Here is a 20288-nt window from a genome sequence, read left to right on the forward strand (position 1 = left end):
TCGGGCAAACTGGATATGGGGCCTAATAATCTTCCTAATTCAGCTACAAACACCCACCCAGGCCAGAAGGCACTAGCACTGAGTGTAGCTACAGCCTGTGTAGGGCCCTTTGAAATTTCCACTTGAGTTTCCCCAGTCAAGAGAAGCTTCTTCTTAGACTGCTTACAAAGAGTAGGCATGTCATCCATCCATCCATCTGTCCATCTGAACCCAACCACACATCCACTGACCCAGGCAGCTTCACTGAACTCCTCCTTCTAAGCTAGGCCCTGTGCTGGGCATTAGGGACACAGAAGAATGTACCCAGTCACTGCCGTGAACCTAGTCTAAAGAAGATGCTGCCATTTACAGAGACAAGCAGACCTAAGGCAAGTGCAATAACCAAGATATAGACAGAACTTACAGGAAAAAAGGAAGAGCCAGGGAAGATCCCTGGAAGCAAGTGACACAACCAAGTTTAGTCTTAAAAAATGACCAGGAGTTGCCAGAGGTGGAGCAGAGCCCTGGAGAGCCACAGACGTGGGAGAAATGGAGAGTATGAGATTTCTAAGTACTCTTAGCATCAATGACACTGTAGAAAAGCCCTCTTGTTCTGACAGCAGTGAGGCCCAAGGACATTCCCTTGGAAGCGGCAGAAAGATGAAAGAGATGAGTGAGAAAGCAGCAGAAATTAGCCCTAAATGTCAGAGAAACCCCTGTAAACACATCTCCAGTGGCAGTTTTGAGGATCCTGAGCCTGACATTCAAGTTTATTGTGCTCTCAAGGCTGATTTTGATTGATGATATAAAGAAAACAAAACCCTGTTTATTCACCCGAGGATGCCACGCCATCCTCGGGTGAATAAACAGGCTGTGGGCCTGTGGACACAAGCACTATCTATATCAGCTAGGAGGCCCTGCCTCCAGACAGCATCGAAGCTCTGGGAGCCCCCGGTGCCAGAGGTGTGACCAGCATCATGCGAAGCTGAGAATAAGGTGAGAACCTAGAACAGATGGCCAATGAAAGGCTGATGCTCACCATGAGGCCTTTCCCATCTCCCCTGCAGGAAGGACTGGGTGGCCTCAGTCCTACAGGACCCAGAGCCACTCAGGCCCAGGGTGAGGAGAGCGCTCCTCCCTCAGTAAGAGATGCCACAGACCTCCTGTCATGCTGTTTGGCATGGGCGTCTGGGTCACCAGCTGGCCCTAGGTTGCTGAGTACATAGTAAAGGGACGCCTCTTACCTACCACAGGGCTGGAAACCTTTTCCTACAGGTAGAGAAACTATTGAGGGGGATTATTGGCTTGGACATGAATCCCTCCTTTTGAGCTGCCTCCAAGCGCCACCAAGCACAAGTCTAGAGGGTCCTGGCTCAGGTAAGGTGATGGGACTGGAGCACCCCAGAGAGTACCCAGTCACTCCCTCCCTGTCTGCCCTGTCTCTCATTTGCTCCTCCACCCTGATTTCCTGCATGGTCTCCAGGCAAGAGCCTTCAACATGGCCCTCGAAGTAGAGGGGCCATTTTTCTCATATGCTTTGGAAAAAGGATTGCGTCTTGCTCCGAAGACTACACACAGCCTCCACACAACCCTCCACCCCACTCCTGACCAGACTGAAAACTCCATCTAGGTGCCTCTGTCTGTACAATGCCCAGCCACCAGGGTACAGAGGGAGGTATCTTGTAGATGCCACGTGACAAAGAAGGGAGAGGAAGTAGAGTGGGAGACATGAGAGGGGAGTGAGCAATCAAGGCCAGCTCTTGGCAGGAACCAGTGTCTCTATCTCGGGACCCAGCACCATCCTACCTGGATGGGGATGAGGGGCTCCTTGTCGTCGCTGTCGATGAGAACACAGTGTCTCTACCTCGGGACCCAGCACCATCCTACCTGGATGGGGATGAGGGGCTCCTTGTCGTCGATGTCGATGAGTACATCCTCCCCAGGACTGAGCAAGCTCACATCATCTGTAGGAGAGAGCGGTGTCCAGGTCTGAGAGGGGGCTCCCTCCAGGGGTTCCCCCCAGCAACGAGACTCAGCCAGGTACTATGAGACAGAACCTCTCAGTCTCCCTACACTTCTCGATCTCTGTCTTTCTTTTCCTCCCACCCAATCCTTCCCTCACCTGTCTTTATTTCTACCATCTTCCTTCACATTCCCTATCTCCTCAATTCTCTGTGTTCCTCTCCGGCCCTTCTCTCCTCCCTCCTTATCCCACTGAATCCCTGAATCTCTCTCCCTCAACTCTTCCCACTACCTCCCACTTCAGCCCTCACCTCTCAGCCCCCCAAAGACACACGTACCAGCTCCTGGTGTGCCCACCCCAGAGCCAGGTGATGCCCTGAGAAAGGTGAAATCCACACCCTTCTGGTCTGCTGAGCAGAAACCACCTATCATTCAGGTCTCAGCAAAAGTAGGGCTTCAAGACACCTCTCGGTGGGAAGTCCCACTTGCCCTGCACCCGCTCTGTCCCAGCCCTCCCCATCAATAACTCCTCCCCCTACCTGGGCCACCTTGTGGGGATGGACTCTCCTCTGAGTAGGGGTCACACAGGAAGCTCTCCAGGGAGCGGATGGTGCACTGGCCCACCACAGGCCGACGACCAAACTGGCGGTTATCAATGACCTTGACCACAATGGGGGGGCAGTAGAGTTCCTCCCTGGGCAGCATCTGGACAGAGGTAGAGGAAAGCTCTGAGCAGTGGCCTGAACCCATCTCTGGGAGGTCTCAGAGGAGGGGGGAGGGCTTCTTCACAGGACAAGCCCAAAGCGAGAGAATGACTATAAACCCACAGATAACCCCCAGGGGCCGTAACTTCAAGGTGGTGGTTGACTGAGCCCAGGAGCCGGTCAGGGGAGTGGAAGCCACACGCCTTTCCTCCTGCCTCTTGAATGCTGTACTCAGAGGATGGCTTCCCCGACACACACTCTCCACCCCAGCTTTACCTTCCAAACACATCCAGTTCAGCCTGAAGTGAAAGCAAGTCTCCTTTCCCTGAACCCTCACTCGCTGGGAGGGGAAGAGGAGAGAAGTTGGCCCGGGACTCAACATTTCTTGCAGACAGTCCCCCCCAAGTGGATACTTGAGAGTTGGCTTACAGACCCAGATTCTTCTCCCCACCCTCCCACCCCCCAGCCCCAAAAGCACTTTGAACACAACTTGAAATAATTTATATGCTCTCCTTCGGTGGCGGGTTTGGCTCAGCCAAGAGGAGGCTCCTGTTGACAGCCACTGGGCCTGGAATTTCTATAGTGCTTTCATCTTGCAAACCATGTTCCTCTCCTCAGACTTGCCTTACTCTGGCCACTCGGCCCAGGCAGCCCCGGGAGCTGGAGAGAACTGAGGCCCTGAGGGCCTTGGGGGTGAGCCCCTCCGTAGGAGCCCAGGTGGGGAGGCCCAGGTCAGGGAAGGTTTGGAGGAATCATGGAAAGTCACAGCCCTGACAGGCCCCTGAGGAGAGCTTCGGGAGATTGAGCCCTGCCCCGAAAGGGAAAACAGCCATGGGTATAGGTCCTTGGGACTTCTGCAGACTTGGGATCTGGGTAGGAGGGAGCAAGCTGGCCCCACCTGTGCTGCTCGCATGCTTTAGTTCTTCCAGTGATGTGAGTATAAGCATTTCCTTCCCATTTTCACAGCCAAGTGAGGTGGGAGAAATGCTGTGACCCACACAGGATCCCACAGGGCGCAGGAGCAGACCCTCAGGCTGCTTGGGGTTGTGAGGAAAGTCTAACCTAGCCACCGGAACGCTGGAAGGGGACAGCAGGGAGGTCAGGCTCACCACTTCCATGAAGAGAGTGCAAATGTCAAAGTTGGGGTTCTTCCGGAGGTTCCTAATGACACAGGACTGCACTGTCTGGCCTCCACACTCCACCACGAGGCTTGGGGAGGTGACACTGGCCAGCTGGTAACTCTTCATGTTCCGCAGACCCCATGCCAGGATCTGGGGACACAAAGTGAAGAAAGTGGCTAGAAAGGCCCCAGAGCCCAGGAAAGTCTGGGCCAGAAAGGAGAAGGACCAGGCTGCCCCCCACCCCTGCACCCTGGGGTCAAGCTCACCTCGATGGCAGTGCGCTGGAGAACTGGCTTGATGTTCTGGGGAACCACGTAGATGTTGGCTTCCCTTTGGGGTGGTGGATAGGGCAGGTCTGTATCCTCTGACTACAGAGCACGGCAGATAGAATAGAGACAAAGGTGGAAGGAAGACCGAGGCAGAGGGACAAGAAAGGAGGACAGACAGGATGGAAAGAAGGACGTGCATGAAGAGAAGCAAAAACAGAGACAAGGACACACAGGTGGGAAAATGGGCAGGCAGAAATGAGAGCGCTAAGTCAGTTTTTCCAGGAACCACCTTCTCCACGATCACAAATTGAGCACCTTGGCCCAGGGTTCAGATCTCAGATGATCCTGTTTCAAATGAACCCCAGGTCACCCGTCCTCCCACAAGGCGGGCTCTGATGCACCAATGAGCTGCTCAGGGTCACCCCATCTCCAACGCACACGAACGTGTGCACATGCATGCATGGCCCACTCTACCCTGACACGTCCACTTCAGCCCTTCTCAGACCCAGAAAGGACCACGTGCCCTGTCACAGGCCTAGTTTTCCTGCCTCCTGGCTCAGACCCTCCCAACTGACCATGCCCCCTGGTATTCTATCTCTACTCTCCACACCCACACCCAGACACCTGTCAGCCCCAAACGCCCGCCTCTCACACCTGTCTACCATGAGGACAGAGCACTTGTGCTGGGAGCCAGAAAGAGTATTTAGCAGTAGAAGAAAGGGATATAAATGCCCATCAGCTACTGGCACCAAAGTGCACTGCTGGGGAAGCTCCTTCACCACCACACACCGGAGATGAGTACAGCATGTGTCCACTCTGGCCTACTAAGGGTTTGCCAAAAAGACATGGGCAGGAATCCTCAGCGGTCACAGAGAATTACCTGGGGAAGCAGGTGGAGCAAGGGAAGCAGGTACTGCCGTGGGCTGGGCAACTACCACGTCTCACAGTGGCTGGAACACAAGCTCTGGGTATGAATCCTGGCTCCACCGCTTATCGAGTTAAGTAAGTTATTCCACCTCTCTATGGCTCAATTTTTTCATCCACGAAATGGTTTTAAAAGTTCTCAACCTCTAAAGGTTAGTGTGAGACTTGAAGAAGGTAATACAAGATTTAGAAGAGTGCCCGATTCACATGAACTCTCAATAGTAGGATTACTAGCCCACATGGTACCTTTGTGACAATTAGAGAAAGATGTCTCTTTCTTAAAGCTCTTTACTTCCATGTCAGAAAATCATCATATTTTGCTAGTTCATTAGAACGAGACCCTTTACTGCCACCTACTGGAAAATTGTTATAATAAATACAAATATGTGATGTCTACACTAGAAATTGCACCCCATTAGACGGAGTGCTCTTGTGCAGTGCACAACCTGCATGTCCATACATGCAGGCCCAAACCCTCAGGAAATGTTAGCTATAATTAAAATGGTAATGCTAGACACTTTAGAGAATTTGCCTCATGTGATCTCATTTAATAAACAATGGAATCATTAGATTCATTCTCCAAGTGACTTGCTCTGGGTTCTTTCTTAAAGGATGGCGTATCCATCTTCAGATGCTCTGACGTAGAGGGTGGGAGCAGCTGGAGCAGAGAAACATACCAGCTTCCTCCCACCTCATCATGTCACAGCCAATCCCAGCTGTCAGTCCTGCCCAGTGACACGCTGATGATGCTCTGCTTCCCTGACCTGTAGTGGTAAGAAGCTCTTTTCTAGACTCAGGCCAGACTTTGGTTCTAGTTCCAGCCCTGTCACTTCCTAGCTGTTTGACTTTGAGCAAATTACTCAATTTCTGTAACTCATGCCCTCATATGAAGATCCAGGGTTACAATACCCTTACAGAGCTACTCTGAGAAGTCAATGAGAGAACAAATATAAAGAATGTCTGGTCCATAGGGGGTGCTTAATAAACAATAGTGACCATAACAATTGCTGTATTGCTGTCAGTGCCATTGTTTTTACCATGAGCATTGTTGTTGATCTCCCAGGGTGACTCGAAGAGAGCTAAGCCACCAAAAGCATCTCTCAGAACAACACTGACTTCATAACTAGCCTACATCACCAGGGCACAAAGTGAAGGAATTCATTATATTCTTCCAGATCCACAATGCGGGTGACGAGATATAGGAAGCACCTACATTTTTGGACTGGCTGAGAGACAGATGCCATCAGGAGGCAAGGCAATGTGCAGGCTGCCACAGGGCACCACTCCAGGGGCTGCTGTGCTCACCACAGTCCACATGAATGGTGTCCCTGGAGGTTGGAGGCAGGGCCTGGACAGCCACCATATGGCCTGGCTGCTATGGGGACACCTGGCTTGGTGCCCACTCTTGGCACTCCAAGGCCACCAGCTGCTGCAGCTGCACATCAAAGGCTGCCTCTTTAAAGGAAGGGTGAAGCCTAAAGACCTGCTCTTGACCTGTTTGTGGCCTGCTCAAGGCTGATGTCCAGTCCAATGTGGGCCCAGGACCCAAAGCCCAAGATGCAAAGAGGCAAAAAGAAAGGAACCACCCCAAGATCCCCTGGGTGGAGAAGCAGAAGGATAAGCCCTTCTCACATGGTTGCAACATTCTCCTGAAATCACCCAGGAAAACTCATTCATGTTCTTCCCCCCAGAACATTCCTCTCCATGCCCCCGAACTCTGGGTCGTATCCCTTTGATCCCATTTTATCCCTCATTGCCATGTTCCATCTTTCCTTCCGGCTTCCTTGAGTTCTCAGTTGATGACGTTCCTCTCTATATGCTGAGGGCCGGGCTCCCCATTTTCAGGAACCTGTTTACGGAGGAGGACGGGGAACAAGAACCTTGAGAAGGACAGACTCCAGTACCGTTTGGAGGAGGCCCTGGAGGAAGAAGGCAGGTGCACACAGCTGTAGAGCGCCACACCCAGAGAAGGCAGCAGGGAGAGACAAGCAGAGATAGTGGTTAGAGGTGCATCCACAGAGCAGCATTCTTGGCATGAGGCCACCATTGTCATCCTAAGGCCATCTCCGTCCACCTCACTGCCCCCAAGGGTCCCAGGACATCCTTGCTCCCTGTCATTAGTTGCCACTCCCCAGAACCCCTGCCTCTGAAGCCCCCCCTTCCATCTAGCTTGCAAACTGCCACCGTGGTCCTTTGTCCCCCTGCCACTGTGCATACCACACTGCCCGTCTGTACCTACAGCATTATTGCTGCACATCTACACCCGGTCTTATCCGGTCCTCCCCAATTTTCACTGCTATCGGCTGGATCTTTTCTTTCCCCATTTAAAAACAGTCTCTCAGATCCACCCTTGCCCAGCTGCGTGTCCTCTCCAGCAGCCTCCCTCCCTCTCCTCTCCTTCCCTGAAAGGGACTGCCTCTATCTACTGCCTCTCCCTCGCTTCCATGCGGCCCTCTGCCCCATGCACTCAGCTCTGCTCCCTTCATCCCTCCCTGGAAACTTCTCTCTCCAAAGTCAACAACGACCTGCTTGTAACTCAACCCAGAGGCCACGCACCGGCCCCCACTCTCTCACTCCCTCGGCAGCATCTGGCCAGCTGACCTCGGCCTCCCTCCTAAAGCCATCTCTCTGCTTCCACAATGGCCCTTCACCCTCTCTACCATCTTCTTTTTGAGTCTCTTCTTCTGCCTAGTCCTCTCCTAGGCTTTCTGCTCCTAAATATCTCTCCTAAGCTCTAGACCCACGGCCCCAACCTCTTACTACTCAATTCATCCATGTGTCCTACTGGCCTCTCACTCCGAAACGTGTCTAAAACTAGATACTCTAACTTCCCCCTCAAAATCTCCCCTTTTCAAATGTTGTCTCAGAAACTCACCCCACCACCCACCTCAACAACCAAGCCAAAAAGTCCCATGCCACCCTCAGTCGGACCACTCATCACCATGTCTGATTGATCACCTAGCCTCAGCGATTCTGACCCCTAAATCTCTCACATGCATATCTGCCTGTCTTCGTTCCTCAGCTCATGCCACCACCCTCTCTCCCTTAGATTCATCAGCATCCTCTTAAGTGACCGCCTTGCATTTGGTTTTGCATATCCACTCCCCACGACAAATGCATGTTACTCTCTGCAGCCAGGGGCATCATCTAAGAATGTTGCTCTGTTTAAGATCCGTCAGAGGTTCCCCACTCACTCAGGATGAAGTCCAAATTCCTTGACGTAGCCTCCAAGACCCCTCACCTTCTAGCTCTTTCTGACTTCTCCAGTCTCACCTCTCACCAATAACTTTCCCATCTGGGACCCCAGATAGTGATAAGCTACTTCCCCAGACATACTCAATGCCTGCCCTTCTGAGCACTAACAGTTGCTCTCTTTACCCATGAGACTTGAAGCACATAGGTCCCCCTGTCTGAAAGCTCCCGCTTCATCTAGCTATAACCTACTTGGACTTCAGGTCTCCATTCAAATCTTCCCTAGGGCTCCGAGCTTAAGTTGAGCACCGCCATGGCTCCCGTGGCAACTTGACTCCCTCCCACTGAAAGACACAAAACCCTGTGCCATCTCTATGTGTTCACATGTCTGTGTCCCCAGTTAAACCAGCAATTCTACACACAGATACTGCAGCTGAATCCCCTGTCCAGCAAATGAAGGATTATGAATGGGTAATTAAAAGAAGGGAGTTGTGGCAGAGGGATGAATGGGTGGGGAGATGGGTCGATAAACTGGCTCCAACATAGTCTCCCCTCCTTTCCCAAACTCTCGTCTGTTCCAGCCTGATCCCTGGGCCCTCACCAAGCCCTCCCTCCTCTGTGCCTGCTCGTAGCTCCCTCTGTTTGAATGGGCTTCCCTTGCCCTCTTCCTGAATCTAACACATTTTTCAGCACCTAGTTCAAGCTCCCCACCCTTCAGAAAATCTCCCTGACCACTGCAGAAACTTCTTGTAAACCTACTCTCTGATGTCTTTGAATTCTAAGTGACCCCAAGCCCTGGTTTCCCAAGATCCTAACAAATCACTGACCTCTCGCACGTGAGAGTGCTGTGGACTTGGCCGGATGGCTGGCCCTTATGCCCCAGTTTCTCAACTTTTTTCTAGTCCAGTCAACCTGCGGTATGACACCCACTCTCCAGGACAGTGATTCTCAATAGGGCTGGGCTGCAGTGGCCCCTGTCAGAACTGGGGAAACATCAACATTGCCAGGCAGGGGGGTGGATGTAGTCTGAAAGTGCCACCAAGACATCCTGATCCACTGTCCTATGTGAGTCAAGGAACTCAGAGGACCACAGCTTTAGAATATCAGCCTAGTTAGTTGAAGCCACATTTGACCAACCCTTGCCTTGCTCATCATCCCTACCCACCCTAAATGCAGGGCAGATCTGGGACTGCCCCACTGATGGGGTTCTGTAGGTGTGCAGGGTGTTTACCAAGCCACTCCGACCAAGAAGACAATGACCTAAGGACAAACTAGGCTCTCTCCCTTATTAGAGCGGAATCTACCCTAATGCCATCCTGCTGGCCAGTTCCATACAGGGACCCTGAACCACGAGTGGGGCTTCCTCACCCAGGCCTAGGGGCCACCACACTAGACAGACATTCATTCCCAGGGCAGGAGGAAGTGTCGGCAAGCCCATCCAGCCACATAGGTCAGTCTTGCCACCAGTACCCCATAGACCCCCCCACTTCACCCAGCGGGGTACAGTCAGGGGACCCTCTGGACATTCAGATCCTGACTCCTCAGGGAGCTCCAGGCGGGGGCAGCCAGGCAGGCTGGGAGGGCTCCATTGTCTGCCTGCCCCACCCAGCTTGTTAGGAATAACATGTTGCTCTAATTACACTTCGGAGGAAAAACAGTGTTTTAAATTAAGGCCTTAGGGGAGGGATGGGGGATGGGGGACCACTGGGCTTATTTTCTTGATTGCAAAACACCAAATTTTTCCTTCTAGTAGATTTGGGGGTGCAGGAAATTACCCCATGTACATCTCAGACTAAAAGCCATACCCTGCCGCCTGGATTTGGAAAAGCAGAGGGAGTGACATCTGGCTGGCCCCCTGAGCCTGCAGTGGAAACAGCCGCAGAGCGTGCAGTCCTGTCCACTGGGGCATCCCTTCTGCAGAGCAGGACATTAGAAGCAGAGGGCACTGCTCCAACTGAGCCCCCTCAATGGTCAGTACCATAGCCCCTGCTCCCACCTAAGGGGCCCCCAGGGGGGCCTTCCTCTGCACATGCCCACATCCTAGGGGCCCCTGGTTTTAAGGAATGAGCCATCCCCTCTTCTGCCGTGTGTGCGTGCACGTGTGTGTGTTCTTGCAAGTGTACATACTCGCACACACTCACACATGCATGTGCACACTCTCCAGTTCTCAGGAAATCTAAAATTGCAGTTTCTTTGAACTCATTCCCCTTGGCAGCACGGACTGCCTTTGTTCTCCAGACAAAAAGGAAAAGAAACGAGACAGAGGGCTCAGAAGAGGCGGGAGAAGGAGAGAGAGAGGGAGCCAGGGCCAAGGAGCAAACCGAGGAAGAGGGAAATTTGAAGGGAGAAGAGGAAGAGGGGAAGGCGAGCAGGGCTCAGGAAGAGGGGGAAGCAGGAGGCAACAGAAAGACAGGCTGGGGAGCCAGGAGGGAAGCCCCCCTCCACCCATGCTCTCTGAAAGCACCCAGGTCTCCCAGATGTCACCAAAGCCTAATAACGGGACGCAATAGCTCCTCTTCCCCCACCAAGAGCTACCAGAGAGGGGCAATCGAGATGGGCATAAAACCTGGGGGAAGGAAACTCTTGCCCAACAAACTGGCCCCAAGTGGTGACATGCCCCCAGCCCAAGGCATTGCCACCTGCACCTCTGCCCCCGCCCCTTCTACCAATCCCTGCTTTGGTATCAAGCTCAGTGCCACCTCTTCCAGGAAGCCATCCCCATGGTCCTCTGTCTGCTCTCTGAGCTATCAGCACAGACAGATGGCATCACATCTCATTCATGGACACTCTGTCTCCCATACAGCCTTGAGCTGTGTCAGCCCACAGAGACGCCTTCCTTAAATCATTCTTCAGAATCACCAAAGCCTCGCAGCTGGTCTCTCCTCCTGCCCCTTGCTCCTTAACCCACACCCCCTACAGCCAAACAACTTCTTAACCACCCATCTGCCCTCTCTGCTCCCAGACTTTAGAGGCTCCCATGGCCAGGGGCCCAGAATCTAATCTCCTGGCATGGCTCATCACAGCCCTCTAGGACAGCTGGAGTGCTTCTCACAGGGATCGGGCTGGGAGCCTGGAGGGGGATGAATGGGGGATATAAGTCAAGAGCTTGGCTCATGCAAAGAAGACAGAAAAATCCTGCGAAGCCATCAAGCTTCCTGCAGGACCAGCAGCAGCAGCAGGACTACCCTACTTGCCCTACTTCTCTACCTGGTCCCCTTGGTTCTTAAAATCGGATGGGACCCAAGACTTTGGCATGAGGCTTAGCCTTCAAGTACAAGAGAAGTGACTAAGTAATGGGCCCAGGGCTGCGGCGCGGGGCGAGGGGGGTGCTGGGGATGAGGAGTTCACAAGGCCATATAGCTGTTACTCCATTCATCCTCAGCAGCCTCGGACCCTCTGAACCTGCTGGCTTAGGCCTTTCCTGTGCCCCACAGACCCCCAGGACTTGCTCTCTCCTGGCCCTGCCAACCCACACCCCGCCTCAGCCTGTGGCCAGGCCAGCCCGGCAGCAAGACATTTGGCCCTCTTCAGGGTCTGGCCCAAAAGCTGCAGATTTGGATTTGCTTCCTGACAAGGACGCCACAGCCAGATCCCCTCTCTCGGAATCTGAGTCTTCACTGTTATACATTACAAATTAGTTATTAAAGATTTTAACTTTTTTTTTAATAATGCATCCCTAGGCTGGGTCTTCTTCAGAGCGAGCTGTGGGTTTTGGCCACAGAATGCTCTCAATCGAGAGAGGGCTCTGCGCTGCTTCCCTGGACAAGACTCTGTTCCCCTTTCCAAATCGGCAGTCTCTCTGACTGCAGCCAAGAGCAGGAGGCTGCCTGTCAGGCGCAATTACGGCCAGCTCACTTGGCGAACCCCACCTCGGTCTGGGAGCGAAAGGAAGTGAGGTAAGGGGCGCAGGGCCTGCGGATCCCACATCCTGTCCCTGCACTTCAAGTCCAAATTGCACTGAAAATGTCAAATGGTGTCCGCTCCCCGCCGGGGGATTCCCTGACGGCAGGAAGTGGCTGCCCTTTGCCCCAACCCATCTGACCAGGACTCTCCTTCTTGTCTTTCCTTTGCCTAGGCCTCTGCCCCTGCTCGTTCATGAGGACCGGCTCACAGATGCGCAGGAGGCCCTAAGGGAATGTGCTCCTCATCCTCCATGGCGAAGGACAAAGCCTTGCTTCATCTGGATGCAAACCCCAAACTTCTAGAACCTAGGAATCCCAACCCACCCCAGCATCTAAACCATCCAGGCCCTAACCTGGTGCTTGGTGCCCTGGGCCAAAGGCAGATTTCTACCTTCTTCCTGGAACAATGTCTGGCTAATGCCACCTCCACCAGAAAGGCTTCTTTGACTACTCTGGCCCTTCATAAACATTGTATTCTTGAAAACATACCACCTGGTCCTCAGCCAAATAAGACTATGTATTGCTGTCCATGAGGTCTGGATGAATCTGGCCTCCAACAAGGCAGCAAGCCTCCTGAGGCCAGAATCACACCAGGACACATCCTGGGGAGCCCTGGATCCACACAGAGTGCAAGGAATGAAATCCAGACAGATCTCTGTGTGACAGATGCCCACTGGGGAAACAAAAACCCGGAAAGCTCCAGGGCACATGTCCAGAGACTGGTCTTTACCTTCCCTCTGTCCCTGCCCACCCTACTCCCAGCCATAGCCACAGCCATGCAGGTCCACCTCACCTCCTCCAGGATCCGTGATGTATCCTGTACCTGGACCACATTGCGAGACGATATTCCACATCCAGGAGATGGTGAAAGGAAAGGAGGGAGTGTAAAAGTTCACCATTAGTGACAAGGAGCACTGGGCTGGGACAGATATCAGCACATCACACAGCACATTAAGAAGAGCCAACAGAAACCACCTCCCGTCCAGGGCAAGTGCCATGTGCTTCTAGCCACGCCCTTCACATGGTCCCTGAGAAAGAAGGTGCAGTGGATGTCAATGCAGAGTGGCTGGTAGAAGAGGCCAGAACATAAACCTAAGGCCCAGCATCTCTGGAAGTGACAGGAGAAAAGGAAAATGGCAGACAGATGGTGGGAAGGACCTGACCATGTGCAGCAGCCCCAAGAAGCAGACAGGCCTGCAGCCACAGAGCTGCTGCTGCTGCTGGAGCATGTGGACAAGGGGAGCCAAAGAGAAACAACCCGGATCCCCAGGAGCTGGCAGACCTGAGAGTGGGAGCTTGGACTTGACAGGAGAAGGAGCGGGAGAGAGACAAGTACAGATGGAGGGAAAAGCAGAGTGTGGAGTAGGGGGCAGGAGCAAAGGCAGGCCTCCATGGTAAGAGCTGTCTGCAAATCGTGTGGGCTGCCTCATAAGGGGGAGGCATCCAAACAGAGCCCAGATGACCACTTTTCAAAGCTGCAGCTGAGCGTGGCTGAGAATAGTATTTCCTGAAGCAAATTAACCCGGATACCACAGTAAAAGGTCTGCACTTTCTACCGTGACCCCCGGGAGAAGGAAGGAGAGCAGGGACAAGGGGACCAAGCCCCCATCACTAGTGGAGGAAAGAAACCTGGTCACGCTGGGAACAGTGAGTTGGGAACTGTGGTCTAAGTCAGAGCTTCTGAAACTCGAGTATGCGCCAGAATCCCCTGAGGGCTTGTGAACACATAAGCTGCCTCGCTGCCCCTCAGACTTCATTTCGGTAGGCTTATAGTGGGACCCAAGAAGCATTTCCACCAACATCCCGGGTGATGCCACGCTGAGAACCATTGGGCTAAATCAATGGCTCTCAGCCCTGGCTGCACATTAAAATCCCCTAGGCAGCTTCGAATGCTACCAATGCCTGGGCCACACCCCAAGAGATTGTGTTTCATTTGGTCTAGGTTGGGGCCTGAGCACTAAGGGATTTTTAAAGCTGCCCAAGGATTCTAACATGCAACACAACTAAGAGTCACTGGTATGGATGACCATGAGGTCCCTTCAGTCTGAGAGTCCGTGAACTCAGGGTAAAAGGCCTGAGCTGGGCTGGGACCACAGCCTCTGTTCACCTTGCCCCTGTGGCCTCACTGGACCCTCCTCTGTCTGAAGGAAGGACAGTGGTAATGGACGCCTGCTGCCCTTTCTAGCCTGGGACAGGGCTGCAAACACAGGGAGACCAGCAGGGAGTCTGAAGAAGAAGAATTGAGAGCAAGACTTACCTCAAAACCAGGAATATGGTAGATGGCTGGCTAGAGGGAAGGAAAAGAGCTTTGCTCAGGAGCTTTTCACCCAGGGCCACCTTCACCCTCCTTCCTGCCCTGGCCAGGCAAACACAACATAACACTCATGGAATACGTCAGTGATCAGACAGTCCAGCGGTCTGCAGACTCTATTCCTTGGAGGCCTAGGGCCCCCTGGGAGTTGATGAGATGGTGCAAGGGGAAGCTAGGTGGGCGGTATGCTGCATCCCCCTCCTTCACCTGGAACTCTTCACATGGAACAGCCCTCCTTCTATCTATCATACGTATTGGGGTTCACTAAGAGCAAGTTTGAAGATATGGTTCTAACCCAAACTCCCTATTTTGCAGCCGGGAAGTGGGTAGTCCAGGATCACACAGCTAGGCCATGGCAAAGCCAGAGCTAGAACAGAGGTCCTTCTCTTACTTGTCCCTGGAGTCCCCTCCCCATCACGATTAAGCACCTCTACAACCGGATCCTCCTCCCAGACACCATGTCAGGACATGACTCAGGGAAAAATACATCCAATGGCCAGAGGACTCAGGCATTCCCCCACAGTCCAGATTCTAACTTTCTACCCCAAAGTTAGATCATGTCCTGATTTAGGGTTCAGAAAAGATGGCCAAAACTGGTCTTGGCAGGAGGCCTGACTTCTAGAAGTGGCTGTTCCCTCCCCACTGAGTGCAGACCCCCGGTAGGAGAAGAACATATATCAGCAGCCCCCTCCCCTCTAGCCAGCTATCCCCTGCCTGTGTCCCCCCTACCCCCACCCCCACCTGTACTCCCTGCCTGGGCCTCCAGGGTCCAGAGATGGCCCAGCCTCACCTTCTCTCTCTGTATGAGCTCAAAAGAGGCCAGCAGCTCACCCGCTGGCTGGCTGCCCCTAGTCAGCGGGAACCAGGCCAGCCGGGGCATCCGGTCCAGACTCGGCTGACAAATGCAGCGTCCCATAAACTCATCTGCACCCTGGACAGAGAGTGAAGAAAGAAGAGTCAGCACCCGCCCCGTCCAGGGCTCTGGTGGCCTCAGAGCAATCACCAGACCTACATCTGGCCTCCTGAACTCGAAAGGGCAGCGGCTGGTGATGAAGGGTGCGCTCTGCCGCTTAAAAGAATATGAGGTCAACATGTGAGTGAGCCTGGCCACTGCTGCTAGCTTAGAATTCCCATCATGGTGGGGAAGTCCCTCTGTATGTCCAAACAGTATTGGCCTTGTTTTAATTTAATCAAGCTCTGAGACCATGAGGGACCAGAGTAACAGGATCCTAGCATTCGTCTAATTCCCTTACAGTATAGGCATTTGACAGTCCCAAGAACTTTTTATTTCCTATTCGCTTGACCTTTAAATTCCACTGCTTTCCAGATGGGGAAACTGTGATCACATTCATCAGATCATATAAGTCGTGTTAAAATGATGTTTTTGTCTCATTATTCCCTTGCTCAGACACCTTCCATGGCTCCCCAACTGGAGGATAGAGTCAAACTCTTCACCTGGCACGGAAGACCACCTCCCTGGGCCTGCTCACCTCTCCCGCCCTGCCTCTCTCCTACCCACATATCCTCCATTCCTCAGCTGGCTTCTCACCCCTTGACCTTCGCATGGGCCATTTCCCCGAGCCATGTGTCCTCTCCCCTTCTCAGCCATTATTCACAGCCCTGCCCAAGCTCAGCCTCTGACATGGACCTCTGCAACCTCACTGGCCTGTGGACTCCGGCCTTCTGGTTGGCGTCCCTGAAGGCAGGGGCAACGGGCAGAACCTAGGTCTCAACCGGCTAGTGCTCCCCACCTGAAGTCGCCTCCATGCCAGGGGCACCCCAAACAGCCATTCAGGAGTGGCTACCAGCTGCTGCACAAATGCTCACATCAGCAGGTTACAGTCCAGCACCAACCACTCAGAGCGGACACCAGCCACAGCGCTGGGAGGGCTCCTGAAGGCTCCTCTGGGGCGGGTACTTATTTTATTTTATTTTATTTTTATTTTTATTTTATTTATCTGGTCACAGAGAAGTTGGAGAGAGGGGAATCCCTGCAGAGCCTGGGCGGCCAGGACAGCAGATCAGAGCAATGGGCATTTACCATCTGTATGGCCTTGTTTGACTATATAACAATGAGCACAGCCCCTGCCCTCCCCTGGGACCCTGGAGCCTGCCCGCCCTCAAGGGGCCGTGGCTTTCTCCCCTTGGGATCTCTCTCTGGCACTGCTTGCAGAAGAAAGGGTCAGAGACACATTTTAAAAAGAGGAGGTGTGATGCTACTGTAAGAGACTGTCCTGCCACCTCCCGACCTACCCATGCTGGCACGAGCTTGCTCCCTCGGCTTTGTCCTTTGGCCCAGTGCCCTCCTGGTCCTCCCGCCCGCTCCCACTCCTGCCCCAAAGGTGCCAGGTCCTATGCTCTTCTCCAAACAGTCCCAAATAGATTCCAGTTGCTCATTCTCCCCTCCGAAGGAGCCAGCTTTTCCTTCCAAGGGAAGAGCTCACAGGTTGGCTTCCCTAGCCAGGCCTGCACTGCCCACTGGTCCCCATCTCCTGGTGCTGCACCCTAAACAGCATCGCGTTCCCACACCCCCCTCAGGGCACCCGACATTCAGTCATGGCAGCTCTTTCTGGAAACATCTTTCAAACCCTGCCTCCTCCCCTTTCATCACACTGCTGCCCTCCCAACCCAAGCTGGGGCCTCTTTGTCACATGCCCCATCAGTTGACACAGTCTTTCTCATCTCTTTTTAAAATGTTACTCTGATCCTGTCACTACCCTGCTCCCCTGGCCTCATTCTCTTTCCTCCTCCTTCCCAGACTGCCCCCCCCATCTCCTTGGTCTCCCACTTGCCTCCAAGCTGTGCTGGAATGCCCCCCAGCCTTCTCCCAGAGCCCCAACCCCACATTTCTTCCAGGGCCTGTGTCTTCCCCATGCTCTTCTGCACATTCCAGTCCTTGGTGATCTCTCCCTCCTGAGAACCTTCTAGAGCTGTGCTGTCTAATACTAGAGGCACTGGCCGCCTGTGGCTATTTAAATTTAAAGTTTAATTAATGAAAACTAAATAAAATTTAAAATTCAGTTTCTCAGTTGCACTAGCCACATTTTGACTGCTGAATAGCCACGTGTGGCTGGTGGCTTTCGTTCAGAAGGTACAAACACAGAGCATTTCCATCAGTGCCGGAAGTTCTGTTGGACAGCTCTGGGTATGTCTCAGAGCCATGTGGCACTCAGGGGTCTGCTGCCTCCCTTGAGGATCTGTCTGTTGGTGAGTGTCGGCTCTCACCTAACCTGGGAACTCCTAGCGAGGGATCACCCAACCCATTAAACAAGTGCTTGATAAGTATGTTTGTGGAGTCAACACAGCTCTCTGATAGGAAGAGGGACTGGCCTGGGATCGTATAAGCAAGTTAGAGGAAGAGAAAACTCGGGCTCTTGACCCACAGCCAAGGGCCATTTCCAGATCTGTCTCCTCTCTGCCATGGGCACAAGCACATGAGCTAGCAATCCAGTCTATTCTTTAATTACTCTAAAATAGAGGCCATCAGTCCCAGCCCTAGGGCACACTCATCAGGTTGGGGACCCTCCCTCGCAGCAGTGTCTCTCCCTGGGCCCCGGAGTGAGTGCGTGAAGGAGTGAGGGAGGGAGGCAGGCGGACTTACGTAGGTGTCATGGTCATACAGCTCCACCACAATGCTGGGCGGCTGCTCGGCGATGCTGGCTGGCTCGCCGAAGATCTCGATCTCATAGAAGATGAGTGTCTGGTCCCACATGGGGTTTAGGGTGTTCTTCACCACCACCGTCTTCTGGCTCTGGTGCAGGAAGGAGACGATTGCGTAGGGATCTATGTGGGCAGGGAACAGGGGAGGGAGACAGGACACATCAGAGACCATGAGATTGCCTGCTTAAGAGTCATGCAGGGCAAAAAGCTGGAGCAGAGCTGTGGCTGCCACTCTGGAGCAACGATATCAGCCTACCCCCTCCGTGAGCAGACTGGTGGGCCACCACGGAGAAATGGAGCCTGTGCGAGTGGGCACAGAGATCCAGAGAACTTCCCCTTCTAGGCTCCTTCTCGGGTTGGCTGCTGGGGGCAAGGTCCAGCTGGAAGAAGTGAGTGCCCGGATGGCTCATTCACTTGTTCATTCATTCATCCAACAAGTATTTATTGAGTGCCAGGGTAGGGGCTGGGGGCTGGGGGCTAAGAATACAGTTGGAGCAAAACCATAATCCATACAAGTAAACATAAATACAATTTTCATCAGTGCTTTAAAGAATAGATATAAGGTACAGTAGAGTCTGTGAGGGAGAAATCTGGCTTCTTGAGGGAGGGAGAATAGAGCAGAGATGTTGGTGCCATCAAAACGGTGTGCTCAGGTCTGCATTTCAGCAAGCTCACTCTGGCTGCCACAGGGAGAACAGACTGGAGGGAGCAGGAGCAAGTTATGAGGCTGATGCAATAGTTCAGGCAGAGATGGTGGTGGCTTAGATGCGCGGCAGGGGCAGGGCGTGAGCACTGGAAGGAAGCATGTAGACTCAAGAGCTGTTTAGTAGTGGGTGCCGCGAGAGGAACCCCAAGGCCCCTGCGGCTCCCTGCTATCCCCCAAACTCCTTTCCAGCCTGCCGGCCTAGCCATGCTGGCCTGCGAGCCACCCGCCAGTCATTCTCTCTGCCTAATCCCAAAGAGAAGTTGGAGTCACTAGAAAAGATTCTAAGGCAGTGGTTCTCAAACATGAACGTACAGCAGAATCACCCAGAAGGTTTACACAGCCTGCTAAGCAGCACTCCCGGAGACTCATCCATCAGGTCTAGGATAGGGCCCAAGAATCTGCACTTCTAGCAGGTTCCCAGGTGGTGCTAATGCTGCCTTTCATGGCCACACTTGGGAAACTAATGCAAGAGAAGTTCCTACGGGACTGAGTGCCTATAATTTAGGAGAGGAGCAGAGAGGGCTTGGAGGAGGGGCCCCTCCAGCTTCTCCCACGAGGGCATCAGCCTGGGGGCAAGGTCCAGTTTGCTGCCATTTTATGACTCAAAGTATCAAATGCTGAGGGCACACAGACAGGGAAGTCAGGGATGCAGGAGGCTTGCAGCTGGATGCTAGATGTCTGGGAGGACTGAGCCCAAATGCTCTAACACATACATACCCTGTACCTTGACACCTGCTCCATCCTGAGGCACTTTGCATCCTCTGAGCCTCATAGTCCAGCCCCAGTGCTGTCCCTAACCCCTCCATGTGGTGCCCAGAGGACCTCAGTGGGCTCAGAGGTAATGGCTCTGCCTCGCCGGCCTCAGAAGGGTGCCAGATGTCTAATCGCAGTCCTGGGGCTGGCAAGGGAAGACAGTGTTTCCACTTGCCCGCAACAAAAGAGAGGACAGGACAGGCTCCTTGGCCTTAAGGAGACCAGGTGGCATACCACGGCCACTACACAGGAGGTGGTGGGAAGTGACTATAGAAAAGGTGGGAAGGTGGAGGTGGGCAATGGGAAGATCACCATTATGGGAATGAGGGAGCAGGGTCCACGATCCTGACTGTTGCCCATGGGGATGGTCGTAAAGGAGAAGGGGATCTAAGTTAGGGCAGAAACTGTGGGCACGCACTGACTGAACAATGCCAGGTTTGACTAACGGCCTGGATGAACTCGTTAGCCTTCAGGCACCAAAGTGTAAAAGGGTCAGTCTTGGAGGACTTCCTGCAGGAAATGGGTTTGGAACGTGATTCTAGGCATAGAAGAGGGCAGTAGGAGGCTCTTGGCAGGAGAAGGGACAGGGGAGAAATGCTACCACATCTTGCCACTCCCACCTGGTAGAAGCCTCCCTCGCATGGGGCTCTGGGTTCCATGCGCCGGCCTGGCAGGGCTGGCCCCGAGCCCTTCTCCTGCCCTTGGCAGGGCCCAGCGGCGTCTGTGCATTTAATGAAACCGTCTGGCTGTGATACCATCAGCTCCAAGCTCGGCAGAGAACCTCTCCCTGGTTCCAGTAAGGGAA

The 20288-nt window shown here is 53.4% G+C and overlaps 1 protein-coding gene and 1 long non-coding RNA gene across 2 annotated transcripts in view; both read right to left on the reverse strand.

Moving 5' to 3' along the window:
• LOC112477904 overlaps positions 1 to 1813 on the reverse strand; it is an 8312-nt gene extending 6499 nt beyond the window's left edge. The window contains exon 1 of the long non-coding RNA XR_003045659.1: positions 1786 to 1813. This is a non-coding gene — a long non-coding RNA (uncharacterized LOC112477904). The remainder of the gene's footprint in view (positions 1 to 1785) is intronic.
• DYSF (dysferlin) overlaps positions 1 to 20288 on the reverse strand; it is a 203049-nt gene that overhangs the window by 53042 nt on the left and 129719 nt on the right. Inside the window, exons 33-40 of the mRNA XM_025045188.1 lie at positions 17966 to 18147; positions 15155 to 15295; positions 14311 to 14340; positions 12847 to 12876; positions 4033 to 4134; positions 3755 to 3916; positions 2481 to 2646; positions 1867 to 1943 (exon numbers count right to left, since the gene is read on the reverse strand). Of these exons, the coding sequence (XP_024900956.1) occupies positions 1867 to 1943; positions 2481 to 2646; positions 3755 to 3916; positions 4033 to 4134; positions 12847 to 12876; positions 14311 to 14340; positions 15155 to 15295; positions 17966 to 18147 (890 nt within the window). The remainder of the gene's footprint in view (positions 1 to 1866; positions 1944 to 2480; positions 2647 to 3754; positions 3917 to 4032; positions 4135 to 12846; positions 12877 to 14310; positions 14341 to 15154; positions 15296 to 17965; positions 18148 to 20288) is intronic.

This window comes from Pteropus alecto, unplaced genomic scaffold (assembly GCF_000325575.1).
Source record: "Pteropus alecto unplaced genomic scaffold, ASM32557v1 scaffold131, whole genome shotgun sequence".
NCBI classification, from domain to species: domain Eukaryota; kingdom Metazoa; phylum Chordata; class Mammalia; order Chiroptera; family Pteropodidae; genus Pteropus; species Pteropus alecto.